We start from the raw sequence: 17,971 nt of genomic DNA on the forward strand, positions 1-17,971 counted from the left end.
CTAATGCGGATTGGCTTCAATAGTGCGATTGTCCCCGCAGAGTGTTCTTGCTGGAGCGTTCTGGAAGCGCTTGCGGTAGGCAGCACTGAAGAATGTGAATGGGGTTGTGGCTGTGCGCATCCACTTGGTGGAAGCGAACAAGGAGAAAGCGTGGCAGCCTAGAGTCAGCAAGATCTTGATGGAGTAGAGTTATCGCCATCTACATAATTGACGAGTCGGATTTATGAACGGATTGCGGAGAATGGCTGTGCACAGGACAATGACAGTTGTGACGTCTGTCATCAAAGGGGCGGATAAGGTAACTTATCTCCGAGTGCCCAGGTGTAATTTAGATTTATTTTTGAGTTCGGTCGAGAATAAGACTGTATGGTGGTTTGACAGATTGCTCTCTCCTTGCCCACCTGCTCCGACGTCTTGGCCTCGTGAGCAAATTTTTTTATTGAATTCCCACTCACTAAGAGGGGAAATTTTGGGGTCCAAATTCACGAACGACAATCGCCCTGTTAAAAAAAGACAGGTCCCTGAAACTAGCATTTAACTAAGCGGAGCGAGGAGGGGTCTAGCTCAAGCTCTCGTTCCACGGAACCCAACCGAGTTAAGAAATTTCCAGCCACGATGAGGATAAGGCCGCGTGGGCGTGGCGGGTGTACATGAATGATCAATCCAATCCGCCCTAACGATTCCCATGATCCATCGCACTAGATGTGAATCGGGGATAGTGGATCCCAAAAATTGCAGCTTGAAGTCCGCACCTAATCTGCTCAGAGTAAGCCGATGGGGATGGGCCGCGAGTCCCTGCATGGGAGGTAAGAGAAAAGGGTTAAGAGAAAGGGAGAGCGACTCTAGTGGATGACGCTAAGGCACCATTAGGGGTCTCTAAGGCGACACTCGGTATTAGAAGCTGGGTAACCGTACTCGTAGTATGTTCCTGGTGGTATTCATCACAGACGCTAGGGAAGCCGAGGACCCTGACGGGGGCGTTTGGCGTCAGCTGCTAAGGGCTAGGGCGGACGCTTTGAGCGAGCGGCGTATGAATCATGGAGAAGCCATCCGCCGGCTAGAGTACTAGCCCTGTCATGGTGCCGGTGGATATACGTAGGCTGCATACGTATGCCCCGTCCAGCTGGCTGGCGTAGAGCAAATCATTGCTCGGCATCAAACGCCCAAAGGGTCTTCGAGCCTTGGATGAACTTCGCGATCGTGGGCTAGAAGCTTGACTGATCGGCACACGCCATGTGTTGCGGTCGATTGTGTGGGAGACGGAATTGGGCGGGAGAGTGAGAGAGTGGGAGACGGGGATGTGGATTAGATAGTAACCATGTGGTTGAACAAGGATGCGTATCCGAGAATGGGATACGATGGAGCTTTCCCCGCCATGAACTTCAAGATAAACGAAATCGTACCAGAGATAAAACGCTTTTCATACTCGTAGTCAAATCCACCTAGGGGAAGGAAGATTAACTACTCGTACGTCTGCGTCTTACGTAGGCTGGCGGAGAGCCCCCGCGGTGGAAGGGCGGGGCGGCATTGGACGCGTACGAGTACGAGGGTTGCACGGGCCAATTTAAGCCCTAAAAGCATAGGGCTGTCGGCTTGGTAATTTATCTAATTTCTCTTCCATTTATTCCGTACAGGCTATTATCACTATTTGGATGACAAAGGTCATATGCATACGTGGACGCCCATATCAAGTCGGAATGACAATGTCCGTATCACTCGTCACCGTGACTCGGCGCAGAATGCTGTTTAGAGAACCGGTGACCGGGTAAAGGTCGGAATACAAGGCGTCGGAGTGAGGGGAGTGCGGGTTTGTAAACAGCCCTACAATTTATGTATGTACATACGGATACTCGTACCATAGATGGTGGGCAGATAATCACTGACATCGGAAGATTAGACAAAGGATATTTAAAGTTCCTAGGGCAGGGAGTGGAGATGCAAAGCAAAAATAAAAACGAAAAGCTTCGGGATGAAGGTGGGTCCTTTTCTGGATTTTTTTTTTCTCGTCGGCGCTACCAACAGGGCCCTGCAGTAACACAGTCGGAATCAACCAGCTAGCCAGTGCACCACTAAGGGAACGTACTTGTTCTTACCAGGATGGAGTACGGAGTTACGGGTACCGTGTACCGTGTTCCGTGTACGATGTACGATGTACCGTGTACCAGATTTCGGGCTAGCTGCCACTGATTCGCAAGCATGGACACACGCTGTGGCACTCGCTCCACTGACCCTCGGAGCCGGTCATGATCTCCCGAAGCGGCGTAGTGATGAGCGTAACATCTTACGTATGTCCCCAGACTCCAGTGGCTCTCGCCTTGTTCGCGATCTACTGTAACGAGCCACACGGCTCAATTGAAAGTGTATGTACAGTATACCGTTTGAATATACTCCGTACTCCGTACCGAATAGAATACTGATACTGATACACGATCCGGATTTCCCGGCTCATGCCAATGAGGGTCTAGGGGCCCCCCCTTTCCAGGGTAAACTCTAGTCCGTACCGAGCAGGTTTCTTGGAGGCAAAATTTCTGGGTTTCAGGGTCTATGGACTGGTTATGAGCCTTATCCCGATTATCAAACATCTCCATAGTTCTACCGATATGCCCTGCACCACCCTCAGTGGAGCATCGCTTGGGCCAACCGAAGCCCTAGTTGGGTTGGCAATAATCTAGGGCGGAGCCGGAGTGGAATGGGTCGGATTGGAAGAGACCGTTCGATAAGTGCATACAGCACAGAGGAAATGGGAAAGAGGGAAACATAATTAAACTTGAAATTAAATCCAACGCACAAACCAGAAAGCTAGCTGCTAGCTTCTAGCCATAGAAGGCCTAAATAGCGAGCAGATCTTTTTGGCTGACGACTGTCCCCGCCAGGGTCGATGGGGCGGGCCGGAAGAAACGGAGCCTGGAAAACGGGTCTTCACAGAAACCACCGTAGTTCCAGGGGTGGGTTTCGTGGTGGATTAGGGGTCCCTTACTGTATCATTTCTAGTTCTCCGTACTGTATTGAACTCGTACCTGGACTGGGGAGAGCCTCGTAGAGACCCTTGAAGCTTGGCCTTGTCCTATTTAGTATGATGAGTTCCTGAGATACGCAAGCCGCGGATTTTATTTTTGATTTCTTTTATTTTCTTTTCTTATTTTTACTTCTCCATCTTCTTCTCGACGACTTATCTCTACTTCTTGACTTTGTATTCCTCATCGTTTTGATCTCCCATCCTCTATTTTACTACTTCTGTTCCTTTGCCTGCTTCCACCATCCTGCCGGCTTGTTACGAATCTCTTTCCACCCCCTCCTCCTGTTACTGGACCAACCCACCTGGCTTATCTCGTATCGGCACATCCACCACAATCAGTGGCTACTTCGCTCCCTCATTAAAAAGTAGCTTTCCACTCCAGGCTACTCATCTGCACTTCTAGCTTGATCAAAAGACCTTCCTTGGAAGAACGGGACTTGTTCGTGGTTTGACGATCTTAGATCCCGGCTACCCCTGCAATATCGCCAGGCCGGTTTGCAACTGCCGTTGAGAATTGTGTTCCCCACGTCGAACCAGGTAGACGCAAGAAAAGAACAAAAAGGGAACCAAAGTCTCTCAGGATTATTTTGTTCCTCCAGCAAGGTCGAACGCCCGGGGTTCAAGACCCTGCTTGCGCTAACTCGCCCCAACGTCGCCCGTGCGAAAAGAGTTGATCGGGGAAGATATCTCATAGCGACAGTATTCCGTCTTGATCACTAGCCGACTTGCTCGCTAGTTTGTCCTGACCAAGGTCAACGGTACGAGATACAAATTAAAACCCGACATTGTGCGTCTTGCCAGCAGCGGCGGACCTAATGTTGTCGATGTGTTATACGACGCAGAGGCCAAACATCTTTCGAGAACCATCTGTACGTCATCTCCAGCCTATGCAGAGGAGATGAAGAAGGAGGGATGCCAGCAACAGACCCCAGGGAACGGAAGTTTTGCTCCTAGACTCTTGTCCTCTGTGCTCTCTGCCGTCTCCCTCCCCCTCCTCCCTCCCCGTTCTTCTTTGATTTTTCTCCTCTTTCTATCGACCACCACTCTGGTCGAGATCGGATGGCCTTCTGGGTCTATTTGGCTTTTGTCCAGGTCCCGCTGGCGAGGAGTCTTATTGAGAATATTGAAAAACTAACCATCTGTCGTTAATTTAGTATACATTTCCAGCCTCGGTCAACTCACATCGGGGCGTTGAGGAGGATTCCAGTTGCAGCACGAACATTGTATCAATCTTGAATAATGATGACCACCCGTCGTTTGCCGTCCGGTCCAACCCCAGACATACATCCAGCCAACCCTCGCCATCATTGAATTCTCAGCCAGAACAACTTCCCCCGCTCGCTGGCGAGGCTCAATACAACCATCATTCTCATGCCTCATCAGCATCACCAACAGCATCACCACGGAGTACTCGCCACACAATTATGGAACCCATACAACCCACCTCCCCGGGCTCATCTGACGGATCCGCCTATGAATATCTGACAAGCCACGCCCCTTCATCCGCCTACCACCCATATGCCCGACAAGATTCGCGACGCGATGCCTATCGATTTCCATCAAGGGGCCCAGTGGCGCCTCGCACGCCGCCAGAAATCCAGTCAACATCCGGGGCAGAGGCGAAGTCATCATCATCCGGAGGGACACGAGGCACAGGGCCAAAGAATAAATATCCATGTCCTTACGCGGCCAGCCACGGGTGCTCTGCTACATTCACAACATCCGGGCATGCAGCACGTCATGGGAAGAAGCACACGGGCGAGAAGAGTGTGCATTGTCCGATTTGCAACAAGGCCTTTACCCGCAAGGATAACATGAAGCAACACATTCGTACGCACCGCACGCATTCGGATGAAATGCGCTCGACGTCCGAGCCGGAGGCAGACCCGCGCTGGGCCGCTGTGTCGAGACCTGAGTCTGGCTATACCTCTGCGCATAATCGGACTGTCAGTCAGTCCACTGATGCTAGCAATGCTAGTGTGATGCCTCCGCCGGGCGCTCGATTAAATCAGCATCAATCCTGATTGAAAAGTCCAAAAACAGAACGTCTCTCTGTGTCTCTTTTTCCTTTTTCTTTCTTGGATGTCGGTATATTCGCTGGTTACCGTCGATGTATTCTTTCTATCTCATCTCATCTCATCTCTCTCATGGCCCGCATATGGATACCCCACGTTGTTGTGTTTTACTTGCCATTTTTCTGCATTTGCTTTTGTATTTGTTCAAGTTTTTATCCTGGTTGATTTATTCTCATGTTGTCTTCTTGCTACTCTTCTTCTTTTCTTTTCCTTTCCCTTTTTCTCTTTGCGTTGACCTTGTCAGGTCACGTGTGTCCTGATACACTCACTGCTGCGCAGTGTGGTTACGCTGTCTGCTTCCGAAGCGTTTTGCTCTTTTATCGCTTTTCATTTCTTTTTCATTTCCTGTGTCATCATCCTTTGAAGGGAAGGGCACTTTGTTGTACCAAACGCTCCCCTACTTCATAAGCCCATGAGCGCTTTGCAAATGGAATGGCAAAGAGACACTTCGTTACCCGTCAGATGATTGCAAATCTGGGGGAGAGGGGTCCAAAGTTCAGAGTCCAGAGTCCAGAGTCCAGACAGTTCGGTTAGCATATCCGGGAACGATGAAGCTCCTATGATTATGTGATCTGTACGTTGTGCACTGTTGTTGTACCTTGGTTGTACTGTTGTGGTTTGCCTGCCTGTGTCATGTCGGAAAGGGCATCATGCGCTTCCCTGCGGGAGGCCTGCAGGGTGATTTGTCTCGTTGGGTGACGTATATTATTTTGTATAGGAATTAGCAAGGATTTCCATGAATGGAATGACCGTGTGCGACCAGCTCTGGCTGCACCAAGCAACAATATTTTGCCACGAAGAAATTGTAGAGAGAAGCGGGGGAGGGAAGCTTCTGGGCCTCGGGGTAGAGAGATAGGCAGAGGTTAGCGATGAAAAATAGCGAGGGCGAACAGTAGAAAGAAAAAGAGTAAAGATGAAAATGAAGAGTATGTAAAGGGTAAAGGATAGAGGGAACAATGAACCATGGCGGGACCAGCCGAGCAGAGCCATGGAAATGGAGGGAAACCCCGGAATTGATCCTTGGAAGCACTCAACATCAACAAACATCAGCATCAGCCACATGTACAGGTGTACAGCTAACTATGGCACCACCACTTCCACAGTGGCGGTCTAAGCCGGTCATGATGGCGTTAAATCAGAAAACCAACTAAGCGTGTTGGGGTAGGGCTGTCACTGTCACTGCCTTGGTCGCCGATCTGCAGCATGACGTCGGGCGCAACCATTAAGCAAAATCGACAGGGCCATGGCAGCATCCGAGAACCGAGCACTGATTCCAGAACATTTGGGCACTGGCATATTGGAAGGGGGTAAAACACCCTTAACCTAAGGAGGAGGCTGGCACGACGTCATATGGAGGGGAGAAGAGGATCCAGACTATTAGTATATTAGTATATCAAGAGATGATGGGCGCAGGACCTCCAAGTCCAGAATTTCTTCCCCTGGTACTTTTTCTCCTTTTACTAGTAATAAATATGCCTACACCCTGGTGACTCTCACACTCACCAGCCTCAGCCTCAGCCTCAGTCAGCCTCAGCTAGCACCGCCTCCCAACCCTTTCACTTTCACTTTCACTTTCACTTGCACGTTCAACCCGCTCTCGAGTCCACCTCGTCCAACGACGTCACGCCACCTGCCCCGCCTCCTCTGGGCGCTTTCTGTTTCTGAATCCTCGACCCGTTCTCTCTCTTCTCTCTCTCTCTCTTTCTCTCCATCTCATCTTTATTTGTGATCTACAAGATTCACCAAAAACTCGACTTTTTTTTTCTTCTTTTTCTCTGATTGTTTCTGTCTCGTCAAATCCCACACCCAACGATGTCGTACTACGACGATCGTCGCTACAGCGCACCCCGCGACCGCGCCCGCGGCGGCGGTACTGCAGCAGATTATTTTGACAACCATCCACGGGGCCGAGATGCAAGGGTCGAAAGAGACGCATATCCCTCTTACCGGGATAATGGCTCGATCGAAGAAATCCCTCGCGATTTCCCTCCTGGACGGGACTATGTCTATGAGCGCAGTTATGAAGCCCGCCGCCCGCGCCGACCTGTTTACGAAAATGTGCGCCGTGCGTCTTCTGTAAGCGGTGATCCATACTACGATAGCGGATATCATCGTCGTTCACGCCCGCAAAAGTCCCGGCGTTATGATGATCGTCGTAAGTTGCCTCCTTTCCGTCTCCTCTTACCGTTTGAGATGGAACCCCTGCTTTGTGTTTTATGCTTTGTGCTGAATACTCACATTTTGCCTTCAACAGCTCCTCCTCGTCGCTCCAGATATGATTCTGTTTCCTCCAGTCGCTCGCCCCCTCGTCACAGTCGCCGCAAATCTATCGGCGACGCTGCCTAGGTGCCCTCGGTCTCGGCGCTGCTTCCAAAGTCAGTTCCCGCAGTGACCGTGACCGTGATCGTCACCACGGTCGTGATCGAGGCCGCTCGTACTCTCGCCATGGTCGCTATTCATCATCCTCTCGTAGTCGCAGCCGTGACCGCCACGGCAGCAAGCGTGACAAAAGCGAACAGCGCATGATGCAGGCTGCTCGTGCAGCTCTGACCGCCGGTGCGGCAGAGGCCTTCCGATCTCGCAAGGATCCTGGTGAATGGTCCGGAGCCAAGGGCAAGCGTGTTTTGACTGCAGCTGTCACTGCAGCCGGTACCGACGGACTTGTCGACAAAGATCCAAAAAAGCACGGCACGCGTCATGTCATCGAGTCAACTCTCGCCGGTATGGCTACTAGTCACTTCATTAATGGCGGCTCATCCAAATCTCGCGATCGAGATGGTCGTGGTCGGTCCTCTGCGGGTAGCGGTCTTAAAAACCTCGCCGCAACGGGTGCACTAGCTGCAGCCGGGAAGGAGATCTACAATCGAGTTTCTCGTTCGCGATCGAAACCCCGTGGCCGAGACGATAGTCGTGACCGTGATAGCGATGATGACCGTCGTGGATCCAAGAAACGCAGCAAGAGTGTCTCGGACTACATCAACAAGGGTATTGCAGCCCTTGGCCTTGACGAGGGCAAAGATCGCGGCAGCAGAGACAGGAGCAGAAGCAGAGACAGAGACGATCGATCAGATCGCCGAGACCGCCGTCATCGCCATGACCGCGACAACCGAGACAGAGACAGAGATCGAGACTCCCGCTACGGCGGCTATTCAGATTCAGATTCAGACACAGAGTATGGCAGGGGGTATTCGCGACGAAGCAAAGGCTCGAGAGATGTAGGTCGAACGCGTTCCTTGAACGGCGGCAGAACCCCCCCAACCCCCACGCAGCGGTGGAACAAACGGAAAAACAGCAACCACCGCACGCGGTGGATCCTCCAGCTCCGAGAGTGATTCTGACTTAGGCGACAGTAGTGATGAGAAAAAGACCCGAAAGAAGATGAAGCGGGACATGCTGCTAACATCAGGCCTGGCGACCGTGGCAACGATCCATGCCGGCCACAGCGTGTACGGATCCGTGAATAAGCGCAAGGAGCGCATGGCCCAACTGAAGAGTGGTGAGATTTCAGCCGAGGAAGCACGCAAGCAGCGCATGAAAGCGAATGCCCTGGATGCCGCGAGTATTGGCCTTGCGGCGCTGGGTCTTAAGGGTGCCTACGGCGAGTGGAAGGAGGTCAATGAGAAGCGCAAGGAGACCAATAATTTCCAGCAGGAGTGTGTTCGCAGGGCGATGAGGCGTGAACTTAAGCGCAATCGGAGTAACTCGCTTCCTTCTTATCATCGCTGGCCGGATGAGATTGAGGATGCGGGGGCTCATGATGGGTATGGTGGACATGGGAATGGAGGTTTCTCTTATCATGATGGAAATCCGTATGGAGCTACGATGGATGCGCCGGCGATTTCTTATTAAGGTTGTTTCTAGTGATGAAGTTATGATTTATGACGGATGGGTGGACAGGATAGGATACTTTGAGGGCTCCTATGTTTGGATTGTTACTTTATTTGTATTAACGTTTCCATTCACTTTTTACTTTTCCATCTGTCCTTGGTTTTTCTGTTACATTTAGATAGTTCTGATGAGCATGGAAGCTCTGATTTCTGATGCTACAATCTATCAAGGTGTCTACCACCAAGGTATCTATCTTCCACAAGGTACTCCATACCATAGAGTAATAGAGTATTCCGTGTATCTATACTCCACTGTGTGCTCTACTGTAGTATACGATCCAGTGTATCTATACTCTACACTATACTATGCTGTCTACTGCGTGCCCCACTCGGCAGCCACGCTTGCCGAAAATCACGTGGGGCTCACGTGGGGCAGCGCGGGGCCCTGACTCGCTGAGTCAGCCACTTGACTTTTCGGTGCCCCTCTTTGCTCCTCTTCTCTGCTCGACTCCTCCTTTCCTTTTCCCCTCTTCATCCCCTACTTTTTGGTTGGTTTTCCCCTGAAATTTCTCTTCCATATTCAATCCTAACATCTTCCAGTTTTATTCAATTCATCATGTCTGCCCCCGCTCAGAAGTTCAAGGTCGCTGACATCGTATGTGCCCCTCCTCCCCTCCCCAAGGCTTACTACCTCCAGCTTCAAGCTTATGCCAGCTTATTACCCCTTCAATGGCTAATATTTCCTCTCCTTAGTCCCTGGCCGCTTTCGGTCGTCGGGAGATCGAGCTCTCCGAGGTCGAGATGCCCGGTCTCATGGCTATCCGTGAGAAGTACGGCCCTGACCAGCCCCTCGCTGGTGCCCGTATCGCCGGTTGCCTGCACATGAGTATGTCTTCCCCCCGCCAATTCCGACCTCGTACGATCCCATCCTGACCCACTCCTAGCCATCCAGACCGCTGTCCTCATCGAGACCCTCACTGCTCTCGGTGCTGAGGTCACCTGGACTTCCTGCAACATCTTCTCCACTCAGGACCACGCCGCCGCTGCCATTGCTGCCGCCGGTGTCCCTGTCTTCGCCTGGAAGGGTGAGACCGAGGAGGAGTACCAGTGGTGCCTCGAGCAGCAGCTCCACGCCTTCAAGGATGACAAGAAGCTCAACCTCATTCTTGACGACGGTGGTGACCTGACCTCCCTCGTCCACGCCAAGCACGCCGACATGCTCAAGGACTGCTTCGGTGTCTCCGAGGAGACCACCACCGGTGTCCACCACCTGTACCGCATGCTCAAGGACGGCAAGCTCAAGGTCCCCGCCATCAACGTGAACGACTGTGTCACCAAGTCCAAGTTCGACAACCTGTACGGTTGCCGTGAGTCCCTCATCGACGGTATCAAGCGTGCCACTGATGTTATGATCGCCGGTAAGATCGGTGTCGTCGCCGGTTACGGTGATGTCGGTAAGGGTTGCGCCCAGGCTCTGCACTCCATGGGTGCCCGCGTCCTTGTTACTGAGGTCGACCCCATCAACGCTCTCCAGGCCGCCGTCCAGGGTTACGAGGTCACCACCATGGAGGAGGCTGCCAAGATCGGTCAGATCTTCGTCACCACCACTGGTTGCCGTGACATCCTCGTTGGCCGCCACTTCGAGGCCATGCGCAACGACGCCATTGTCTGCAACATTGGTCACTTCGACATTGAGATCGACGTTGCCTGGCTCAAGGCCAACTCTCAGTCCGTGCAGAACATCAAGCCCCAGGTTGACCGCTACCTCCTGAACGGCAAGAACATCATTCTCCTGGCTGAGGGTCGCCTGGTCAACCTGGGCTGTGCCACCGGTCACTCTTCCTTCGTCATGTCCTGCTCCTTCTCCAACCAGGTCCTTGCCCAGATCGCTCTGTTCAAGGCCGAGGACGCTGCTTTCGGCAAGAAGTACGTCGAGTTCGGCGCTGGTGGCAAGAAGGACGTCGGTGTCTACGTTCTGCCCAAGCAGCTCGACGAGGAGGTCGCTCGCTCCCACTTGGCCCACGTCAACGTCAAGCTCACCGAGCTCACCCCCGTCCAGGCTGAGTACCTTGGCCTCGAGGTCGCCGGTCCCTACAAGGCTGACCTCTACCGCTACTAAGCGGAAGTCGTTCATGACATTAACTCATAATATTTCACCTTTTTTTCCAATTGCGTCCGACATATGAGTTTCCTTTTCTTTTCTTTGAATAGACTTTCAACATGAATTTTCGACGATGTTACGATTGGCATTCGGGTTCTCTATCAACTTAGAACTCAAAAGTGGTTGTCCTTCAACGGCATAAAAAGTTGTCTCCACATGGGGGTGCGATGTTCTTCTGTTTACTGGCGTGGGTCGACCTGGGTTAGGTCTTGCATTCAACACTGCGCGTACGGATGGGATTTTTTCTTATTGATACCTTAGTCCTGCTGGCCCTATCGTCGGTCAGATCGTGGCTGCACAGTTAAATATAATCTGAGCACCAACTTTGAGCTTCTTGTAGACTCAGTAGATGTAGAATTTGCTAAAGTGTTCCGTTATGGTAAATGGCCCTGTTGAATAGCAGCCCTTTGCAATACTGCAGTACTAATAGACCAGTAATGTCCCAGAGGTTCCAGCTCCATGGATGGGTGCCTTCTATGCTTATACTCCCACTGCACTTACTATCTATCTCGAGACTTTTATCAAATCTCTCAACATCTCCGCTGCAAGTTTCGCAAGCTCCGGGTGATTAATATCACGCCCATCCTTCACAATCTCTATCCCACTGTCAGACAGTTCCTCTTCAAGAGTAGAGAAGAAATCTTCATCAACATCCGGATTCCAAAACGGCTGTCCAGGAATATCAACCATACTCACACCCCCAATCGGCAGCAAGACCTTTGTCCGCGAAGAATCCCGAATATTCCTCGCGATAACCCTCGCAATATCCCGACATTCCTCCACAGTAGTCCGCATAAGCGTAACAGTCGGATTATGCCGATGAAACACCCGCTGCGCTCCGAGTCTTTCATTCGCAAATTTCTCCGGAATCGAATCAAAGGTGCCAAAATTGACCATGTCACAGGCACCAACACTAACCACCCGCGGTATATCTCTCTTCGTCGCAGCAACCAGTCTGTCCGGCCCAGCACTCAGTACTCCGCCCACAACCTCATCCGCAATCTCAGTAGTCGTCAAATCCAAAACAGCATCCAGCTGCCCCTCAGATATAAGTCTCTCCATAGCTCGACCCCCAGACCCGGTTGCATGAAAAACATACACCTCACAACCGGGCAGTATAGACTCGAGATGCTTTCGAGCAATAGTAACAGCAGGTGTCGTGACGCCAAACATGGAAATCCCGATCCTCACAGTACTAGTAGCTTCCGAGTTATCTTCACCCTCGATCTCGATACTCGCAGCCTCCTGCTGTTTAATCTGCTGACAGTAGCAAACACGTCCCATCCCAGCAATAGCACCGGCCGCATTCCGCAACACCATATCCAAAACTCGATTCCGACCCGCGATATCAACAACACTATACATCATCGCGATATCAGTTTCCCCAATATAAGGCCCAACATCCCCAGATGCCATGGTCGAAACCATCAACTTCGGAAATCCAACCGGTAACCCATCGCGCAGGGCGCCGGTAGCGAGCGCCGTGCCGCACGATCCCCCCTATAGCGAGAACGGCGTGAATTTGCCGGTTTGCATTCAGTCTGGAGATATACCCTGCTACGTAGGGCGTTAGGGTTTTGATATAGCTATCGCGATCGAGGGTGTTTATTTCTTTTGATTTTGATTTTCCCGATGTCGGTGGCAGTGGTGGCGGGGTAGTTGTTTGTTTGACATCATGGTGTAGGAGTGGGGCGCCGAGGAGGTCGGATTGTTTGATATCTACTTCCGAGGAGGAAGAGGGGATTCGGCCGATGTCTAGTATTAGGACATTGTTTGGTCCTTGGGCGAGGATGGCTGATTTTGTGTAGAGGAGTTCGGGGAGTTTGGTGTCGCATGTTCCTAGGAGGAGGATTGTTGGTGTTGATGTCATTTTGAGTGTTGATCGGGGGCTTTGGGATGGTATTTTTGGGCGGTTTTGTTACCGCGAGTTGTTGGATTTTTCTTTTCGGACTGTGTGGTAGCTTAGATCAAGTTGGAAGTTGGGAGTTGCCTGAGTGGTAAGGGGTTGGAAGATACGTAATGTGACGATGTCTTGTTTGCTGCAGCTGACCTGTGGTTGCAGATGGTGGGGCATTCGTTAAGTGTTCAAGTGCTTTCACGCTTCAACTTGAATAAATTTGTATGGCACCATGGTTTGAGCCGATTTATTCCTAACCTAAGGTTGGAAACAGCCAGCTTTTTATTAGTGTTCACATTTCCAACCTTTTCTTGATAGTGACCCCTGGAAATTCCCAGTCATGTCTGTCGCCTGGCTTCGAATTTTTGACACCGGAACTTAAATATCTTCCTCTGCCCACATAAATAGTAACATTTCAATTTGAAGTTGGCAGTGATACTAGTAGTACAAGGAAAGTTCAAATGTTGACTCAGAATTCTGGTTTCCAACCTGGGCATTCAGGTCGCAAATGGATATCCGCTCCAAAATACGTGGGCAACAGAGTAGCTTCCTACTGGTGACCCCAGAACTATTGTGGTCGCGGTATTTGAATGAATCTGCAATCATATCTACTAGTACAGTGTGTCAAGCTTGGAATGCCTTGCTATCCTCGCTGGTCAAGATTGGCTAACCCCCGCGCGTCAGCAGTTGACTCATAATCGAGACAAGCCACTAGTCTACTCCGTTAATAAATGGTGAGAAAAGGACGATATTATCCTGGTATACAAAGTGCCTGAAATTCCGTTCACCCTTCCAAATCATCATGGCCTCCGAATCCGCACCCCCATTCCCGCCGGGCTTCCACATCTCCACCTCGCGACTACGCATCATCCCTTTCGACCCCGCTAATCAAACACACGCGGAATTTCTAGTCCAACTCTGGAATACAGAAGACTTCATCAATTCCTGCGGTCGCACATCCATCTCCACTTCTGAAAAAGCGTTAAATTTCATCCGACAGCGTGTTGTGCAGCAATATTCGGTCAATCAATATGGCATGTTTCTGGTATCACTGAAGGAAGGAGAAAATGCTCTCGTTTCTGCCATAGGCACCGTGTCGCTCATGAAAGGTGCACCCCCAGACCCGCACTTTTTGGCCCCAGACATTGGATTTGCTGTTCTGCCCGAGCACAGTGGCAAGGGATACGCTGCGGAAGCAGCAAAGGGGCTCCTCGAATGGGCGCGTACTGATCGTGGGATCGAGGCTGCGTTTGGATTCTGCGACCCGTCAAATCGACGTAGTCGTAAGGTTCTACAAAAAATTGGGATGGACTTCAAGGGGACCGCAGAGTTGCAAGTTTTTGGAGGGAAGAAGAGCGCTGTATATGCCTTGCCTGAGATGGGCGATGACCTGGTAGTTTACGGACTTGCGGAACCAACCTCCCCAGAATGAGCGCCTTTCTATATAATATTTCTGTCTAGTCGACGCACAACGCGCTGGGCTCGTCCGTGTCTACGCAACAATACTGAATCACTAGATCCCTCCGGAGATTATCGGGCTTTACTGTCGGAGTTAGACGGGCTTCCTTCTCTAAACCCCAAATTATCCACTTGTTAGGTTGTCTGGCCAGGTGCTTTTGTGTTCAAACACCCGGGCACACAGTAAACTCAAGCTATCGCTGTATTTTAGACTGAGAAAAAGCCTCGTAATAACGGACCAATTCGTCCGAAGTTGAAATATAGATTACGCCCATATTGCCCCTATAAAAGCTCTCGGCCACTCAGTTGACCAGACCCAATCAATAAATTATTCCATTGATTCATCTACAATCAGTGAAATATCTCAAATAACCACGATGCCCACCAATCGCGCGGCCTGGCAAGATGCAGCAGGGAAGACTCTGACCATCCGACCAACACCCTACCCAACAAACCTATCTCCTACCCAAATTCTTATCAAACCATCTGCCTGGGCTATCAACCCATGCGACTACATGCTTCAAGATACAGCCTTACCATTCGTAAAATATCCTTTAATCCTAGGCGAAGATATCAGCGGCACTGTCATCGAGACAGGCAACTCCGTGACCCGGTTCAAAGCCAACGACCTTGTCCTAGCCTTCGCACAGGGTGCCGTCCGAGGCGCACATATGGGCGGGTTTCAGGAGTACGTCGTAGCTGAGGCGAGTTTCGCATGCCTTATTCCCGAGTATATGAAATTCAGTGATGGCGTTGTTTTCCCTCTTTGCTTCACCACCGCCTCGCATGCGCTATTCAACAGCAAATTCCTAGCGCTACCAAAACCAGGTCTTGATATTGAGCCGGGAAGTTCGGGGAAGTCGGTGTTGATTTGGGGTGGTGCGTCGGCTGTTGGGATGAATGCGATTCAACTTGCGCGTGCGGCTGGGGTGGAGGTTTATGCGACTGCGTCGCCGCGGAATTTTGAGTATCTGGCGAAGCTCGGGGCTAGCCAACTATTCGATTATACGAGTGAGAATGTTGTTGCGGATATTGTGGCTGCCTTGAATAAAAGTGTTTGTTCTGGTATTTTCCAAGCTGCTGGGGCGGAGAGCTCTGTCAAACCATGTTTGGATGTTGCGGACAAGACTGACGGGGATATATTTGTTGTGACGACGACGCCGTTGGCGGAGGGGTTGGTTCCTGAAGGTGTGAGGGCGAAAATGGTGTTTGGGGATGAGCATGACGATATCTTGGAGATTTGGGAGAAGTTCTTGCCACAGGCCCTGTTTCAGAAGAAGTACTTGATTGCACCGGAACCGGTTGTTGTTGAGCAGAAGGGACTGGAGGGAATCCAAGAGGGACTTGATATGCTTAGAAAGGGTGTTTCGGCGAAAAAGGTCGTCGTCGTTGGCGATTGAAGTCCGAAATTTGCCCAGGTGTTGGAAAATATATTGGAAACCGTAGTAGCTTCTTATTACCTACTAGTATACTACGACTCTAGATTCAATTGAAGACCTCGGGATATATACCGGCAGTTTCCAAGGTTTTCGATCGAATTGTCTATCTTAATTAACGTCATGTTGAGATCATACAATGACCTTGCCTAAGGTTGAAACTAACCCTCGTCACGACCCACGAGTGGCCCAAACGACCTGAGCCGCGATTATACTTCAGGTGCTCACTTGACTCGTAATCCGGCGGATGTAGATCCGGAGACTGTCCACAAACATCTTGTGGGTTGAGTTTGAACAAAATTGGCAAGTGAAATGAAAAAAAATGGACTATATTCCATATGATATTTCTGGGCTACTAAAGTATAGTTATGTGTCTTGTCTATAGACTACTACCCTTGAAAGATGACCTCTACGCTTTATTTTTGCGTCACATATTGGATAATACTTCAAATTCACAGCACTGATTGCCAAGTACTCAGTGTTCGAAAGGGTAATGGGTGCTGGTCTGAAAATCGAACGGAATCATTATCTCATATATCATACTCATAGCGAAGCATTCCTTCATCAAACGGTTTTCAGGACATTTCTTTGTAGAGCCGATCACCGGGACCAGGGTGCACCAAGAAATCCCAGGGAGGCTTCTCAGGCAATTGATTCTTCTCCACCCATTGACGGATATCTTCGAAATTTTTGCATTTGTGATGTGTTTCGAAATCTAGATAGGGCTCTGGGTTTTCCGGGTAGATCCAGACCTGGCCGACCACACCGGTGTCGACGGTACACATAAGTTGTTGCCGAATAATATCAAGACAGTAAGCTGAAGAGAGTGAGAGGGAGAAGTTAGCTTGTGTGAATCTACTTGCTAAATGTATTTGTAAACTCACAAACCTGGCGCCGTGCGATGTAGGTGTTGTTGCCGAGCACACCCTCACCCATGCTATGATAATAATCATAGTTATAGTAGAGTGATTGGCGAAGAACGTTCTAAAATTAGGTTAGCGACGACATTGTGAGATCAAAGATACCCACCAGGCAATGTAAATGGTGGAAGCCTTCTACTTCCGCTGGAAAGCCCCCGCCATATTTATCCTTAATTCTAACCTGATCAACTGCAAGACCAGACTCCTCTGCATCTGCGGCGGGAACGCGAATACCACGATCTGTGACGAGATTAGATACAGGACAGTTATTTGTTCTTGCCAGGGAGCAATGACACACAGTTGACACCCAGAGAATCCCAGGCTGCATCGACTTCCGGGCTTGCATCTTGTCGAAATATGGATTCTTTCAGAAGAGATCCATTGAATGATTCCAGATTGTATTTAACATCAAGATCTTTCACAATAGGGGCTGAAGATTGTAAGCTTTACTGTATTTGATTGAAGCGGACTGACAGGCTTCTCTCTCACAATATCGAGAAACATGCCTCCCACATAGACCATCCAAATCAGCTCGCCAGAAGAACCCGAATAAAGCTCCGATTAGGAAAACTATAGCCAAAGCTGTCAATTGAAGAAGAATGGTCGTAATTGAGACGTAGACGTCAGAATCGTCGTCCTCTGTCCACAAGATCCCCTCTTCCTCAGCGAGAAGGTGTTCACTCGACTCGTAATCCGGTGGACGAAGATCTGGAGACTTGTCAATAAACATCTTGCGGGTTGAGTATAAACAAAACTGGCGGGGCAAAGATGAAAGGGAGAAAAGATACTATATTGCTAAATTGAATCTGAAAAAATACCGCAGCGCCCCTAACCTACCGCTTAGGTCCGAGCAGACCGCAAGTCCAGGTGCAAGCTGCACATGGTTTACTTGGGCAGCTCAGCTTTACCATTCTCGACTCTTCATACTACCGAGCCATCTAGATTATTCTGACGTAATGACCTCTGCATGTCTTACACGTTTTGCTGGTCCCATGAGCACTTCAAAAGCGTGGTGCATGGGCGCCAGACTGCGCAGGGAGGGAGGCTGGCGTCACATCAATCACCCCATCAACGTCAAGCGAGACAAACGCGGAGTCCTGAACAACTCTTGTCAGGATACATTGCTCATGCGATTACCTGCGGCTCCCGGACCCCGGATCATCACTGGAATGTAATTAAGC

General features: G+C 50.4%; 7 protein-coding genes across 7 annotated transcripts; 5 read left to right on the top strand and 2 right to left on the bottom strand.

The window, feature by feature from the left end:
* Positions 1-4,075: 4,075 nt before the first annotated feature.
* On the top strand, positions 4,076-5,040 carry N7481_002395 (C2H2-type zinc finger protein; the record flags this gene model as incomplete). Its single annotated transcript, XM_057261614.1, has 2 exons — positions 4,076-4,108; positions 4,171-5,040. 2 exons carry the CDS (start codon positions 4,076-4,078, stop codon positions 5,038-5,040), a joined length of 903 nt encoding a protein of 300 aa, XP_057126546.1.
* A 1,863-nt stretch (positions 5,041-6,903) lies between these two features.
* Positions 6,904-8,940, top strand: N7481_002396 (uncharacterized protein; the record flags this gene model as incomplete). Its single annotated transcript, XM_057261615.1, is given in 4 exon segments — positions 6,904-7,246; positions 7,346-7,374; positions 7,386-8,398; positions 8,412-8,940. The coding sequence occupies 4 exon segments, from the start codon at positions 6,904-6,906 to the stop codon at positions 8,938-8,940; spliced, it is 1,914 nt and encodes a 637-aa protein (XP_057126547.1).
* A 594-nt stretch (positions 8,941-9,534) lies between these two features.
* On the top strand, positions 9,535-11,037 carry N7481_002397 (adenosylhomocysteinase; the record flags this gene model as incomplete). Its single annotated transcript, XM_057261616.1, has 3 exons — positions 9,535-9,573; positions 9,672-9,804; positions 9,863-11,037. The coding sequence occupies 3 exons, from the start codon at positions 9,535-9,537 to the stop codon at positions 11,035-11,037; spliced, it is 1,347 nt and encodes a 448-aa protein (XP_057126548.1).
* A 546-nt stretch (positions 11,038-11,583) lies between these two features.
* On the bottom strand, positions 11,584-12,949 carry N7481_002398 (Tm-1-like ATP-binding domain-containing protein; the record flags this gene model as incomplete). The annotated part of the gene is made up of 2 exons (XM_057261617.1): positions 11,584-12,579; positions 12,641-12,949. The coding sequence occupies 2 exons, from the start codon at positions 12,947-12,949 to the stop codon at positions 11,584-11,586; spliced, it is 1,305 nt and encodes a 434-aa protein (XP_057126549.1).
* Positions 12,950-13,778: 829 nt separating this feature from the next.
* Positions 13,779-14,408, top strand: N7481_002399 (GNAT family N-acetyltransferase; the record flags this gene model as incomplete). The annotated part of the gene is made up of 1 exon (XM_057261618.1): positions 13,779-14,408. One exon carries the CDS (start codon positions 13,779-13,781, stop codon positions 14,406-14,408), a length of 630 nt encoding a protein of 209 aa, XP_057126550.1.
* Positions 14,409-14,811: 403 nt separating this feature from the next.
* On the top strand, positions 14,812-15,834 carry N7481_002400 (zinc-binding alcohol dehydrogenase family protein; the record flags this gene model as incomplete). Its single annotated transcript, XM_057261619.1, has 1 exon — positions 14,812-15,834. The coding sequence occupies one exon, from the start codon at positions 14,812-14,814 to the stop codon at positions 15,832-15,834; it is 1,023 nt and encodes a 340-aa protein (XP_057126551.1).
* A 611-nt stretch (positions 15,835-16,445) lies between these two features.
* Positions 16,446-17,520, bottom strand: N7481_002401 (oxidase ustYa family protein; the record flags this gene model as incomplete). Its single annotated transcript, XM_057261620.1, has 5 exons — positions 16,446-16,687; positions 16,755-16,854; positions 16,900-17,030; positions 17,089-17,220; positions 17,280-17,520. The coding sequence occupies 5 exons, from the start codon at positions 17,518-17,520 to the stop codon at positions 16,446-16,448; spliced, it is 846 nt and encodes a 281-aa protein (XP_057126552.1).
* Positions 17,521-17,971: the final 451 nt, after the last annotated feature.

This window comes from Penicillium waksmanii (assembly GCF_028829765.1).
Source record: "Penicillium waksmanii strain IBT 27052 chromosome Unknown utg000002l:1.0-3326099.0:1.0-3328782.0, whole genome shotgun sequence".
In the NCBI taxonomy this organism is placed as follows: domain Eukaryota; kingdom Fungi; phylum Ascomycota; class Eurotiomycetes; order Eurotiales; family Aspergillaceae; genus Penicillium; species Penicillium waksmanii.